Source organism: Sceloporus undulatus, unplaced genomic scaffold, assembly GCF_019175285.1.
Source record: "Sceloporus undulatus isolate JIND9_A2432 ecotype Alabama unplaced genomic scaffold, SceUnd_v1.1 scaffold_14876, whole genome shotgun sequence".
Classification (NCBI taxonomy): domain Eukaryota; kingdom Metazoa; phylum Chordata; class Lepidosauria; order Squamata; family Phrynosomatidae; genus Sceloporus; species Sceloporus undulatus.
In genome coordinates this window covers 1-2,059 of record NW_024817793.1, presented here as the reverse complement: position 1 = coordinate 2,059, position 2,059 = coordinate 1, and the positions used below count along the sequence as shown (strand labels likewise).

At 43.3% G+C, this 2,059-nt stretch overlaps 1 protein-coding gene across 1 annotated transcript; it reads left to right on the top strand.

The window, feature by feature from the left end:
* Window positions 1-457: 457 nt before the first annotated feature.
* On the top strand, window positions 458-1,753 carry LOC121918519 (vomeronasal type-2 receptor 26-like; the record flags this gene model as incomplete). Its single annotated transcript, XM_042444554.1, has 1 exon — window positions 458-1,753. A coding segment is annotated over one exon (923 nt), but the record flags the coding sequence as incomplete, so codon positions are not given.
* Between the last annotated feature and the right edge of the window lie 306 nt (window positions 1,754-2,059).

Genomic DNA, 2,059 nt, shown 5'->3' with positions numbered 1-2,059 from the left:
ATTTTTACTGTGTAATAATTGTTTTTGATACTCTATATCTACATTTTCATTACGTTTGTATTATTTTAAGTCATACTTTTAAGAATTTGTTAGCTGTCTTGTGTCACAATATCAAGAGAATGGCAGGTTATAAATAAATTAAATATAGATATATGAAGTTCCATTAAAACACTAAATTACAACAATTAAAAGCATACTAAATCATAATTTTAAAACATAAAGACATATTTGTTGTTGCTGTGTGCCTTCAGGTTTTTTTGACTTAATGGCAACCTTAAGGCGGACCTAAAATGTGGCTTTCTGGGGCCATGTGCCATTTAAAAACGATTTTTGTGCCACAATAACTTAAGCTCTCATACATAGCACTTCACATGGCTACATATTTCAAGACATATGACAGACCACAGATTATCATATAACATGTAGTGATGTTCTACCTACCTTTATTTCTTTTCAGATGCTGACTATTGCCATCAGTGTCCAGATGACAATTATTCAAATAAACATCACAGAGAATGTATTGCAAAGATTATCAGCTACCTCTCCTATGAGGAACCTTTGGGAATCACCATAGCTTTCTTTGCCCTATTCTTGTCCTTCAGCACAGGTTGTGTCTTAGGAATCTTCCTTCAATACAAAGAAACAGCCATGGTCAAAGCCAACAACCGTGATCTCACCTACATGCTCCTTGTCTCCCTCCTCCTTTCCTTTCTATCCTCCTTTCTCTTCATTGGTCGGCCACAGATGGTAACCTGCCTTCTCCAGCAAACTGCCTTCAGCACCATCTTCTCAATCTCCATCTCTTCCTTATTTGCAAAAACCATCATGGTGGTGGTGGCTTTTATGGCCAAAAAGCCAGGGAGCAAGATGAGGAAATGGCTGGGGAAGGTTTTGGCCAACTGCATTGTCATTTCTTGTTCTGGTGTTCAGGTGGCCATTTGTATGATCTGGTTGGGAATCTCTCCCCCATTCGCAGACACTGACATGCACTCCCAACATGGGCAGATCACACTTCAGTGTAATGAAGGATCTGAACTCATGTTTTATACTGCCCTTGGCTATATGGGCTTTCTGGCCACCATCTGTTTCACTGTGGCCTTCTTTGCAAGGAAGCTGCCAGAGGGCTTCAATGAAGCCAAATTGATCACCTTCAGCATGTTGGTGTTTTGCAGTGTTTGGGTGTCCTTTGTGCCCACTTACCTGAGCACCAAAGGGAAATACATGATAGCCGTGCAGGTCTTCTCCATTTTGTCTTCCAGTCTGGGGTTACTGGGTTGCATTTTCATCCCCAAATGCTACATTATATTATTTAGGCCAGACCTGAATACAAAGGAACAACTGATGATGAAAACTCAAGGTGGTTTCTATGGGGTAATTTAAGTTTTCTATGATTGCAACTTTTTAAAGAAACAAAATATTTAATATCAAAAATGTCAAAGCCAAACCTGTTAGAGTTTAGCTTTAAAATTAGCAGAGTAGCAGAAATGCTATCTTGTCTAAATATGGCCTCATTCCCACGTAGGGATAATTTGCTCTCTGATTGAATCCATAAGTCGGTTCAGAGAGAGAGTGTGATTCACATTGTGCATGAACCGATTTATGGATTCGGATCAGAGAGCGAGTCCCTCTCCTGTCTCTCTGTCCCCGGCCAGTCCATCCCCGGTTTCTCTGTCCATGGCCTTCTCTAGTCCCTTGCCTTCTTCTTCTCCTGTCCCCACGGACTCCTTACCAGCCTTCCCTGCTTCTTTGCAACTTCCTTACCAGCCTCCACCTGCAACCTCTTTCCTGGCTTCCCCGGCTTAGCTGGAAACACACGGAGGCTGCAGAGAAGCCAGGAAAGCCAGGAAGAAGGTCACAAGGGGAGGCCGGTAAGGAGATCTCAAAGAAGCCAGAAAGGCTGGCAAGGAGGCTATGGGGACAAGAAGGCAAGGGACTAGAAGGCTGGGGCCAGAGAAGCCGGGGACAGACTGGCCAGGGATAGAGAAACAGGAGAGGCCAGTGACGGGAGAAGTCTGGGGCCATTGCAGCTGTCCTCTGTCACTGGCAGAGGGTTCAAATC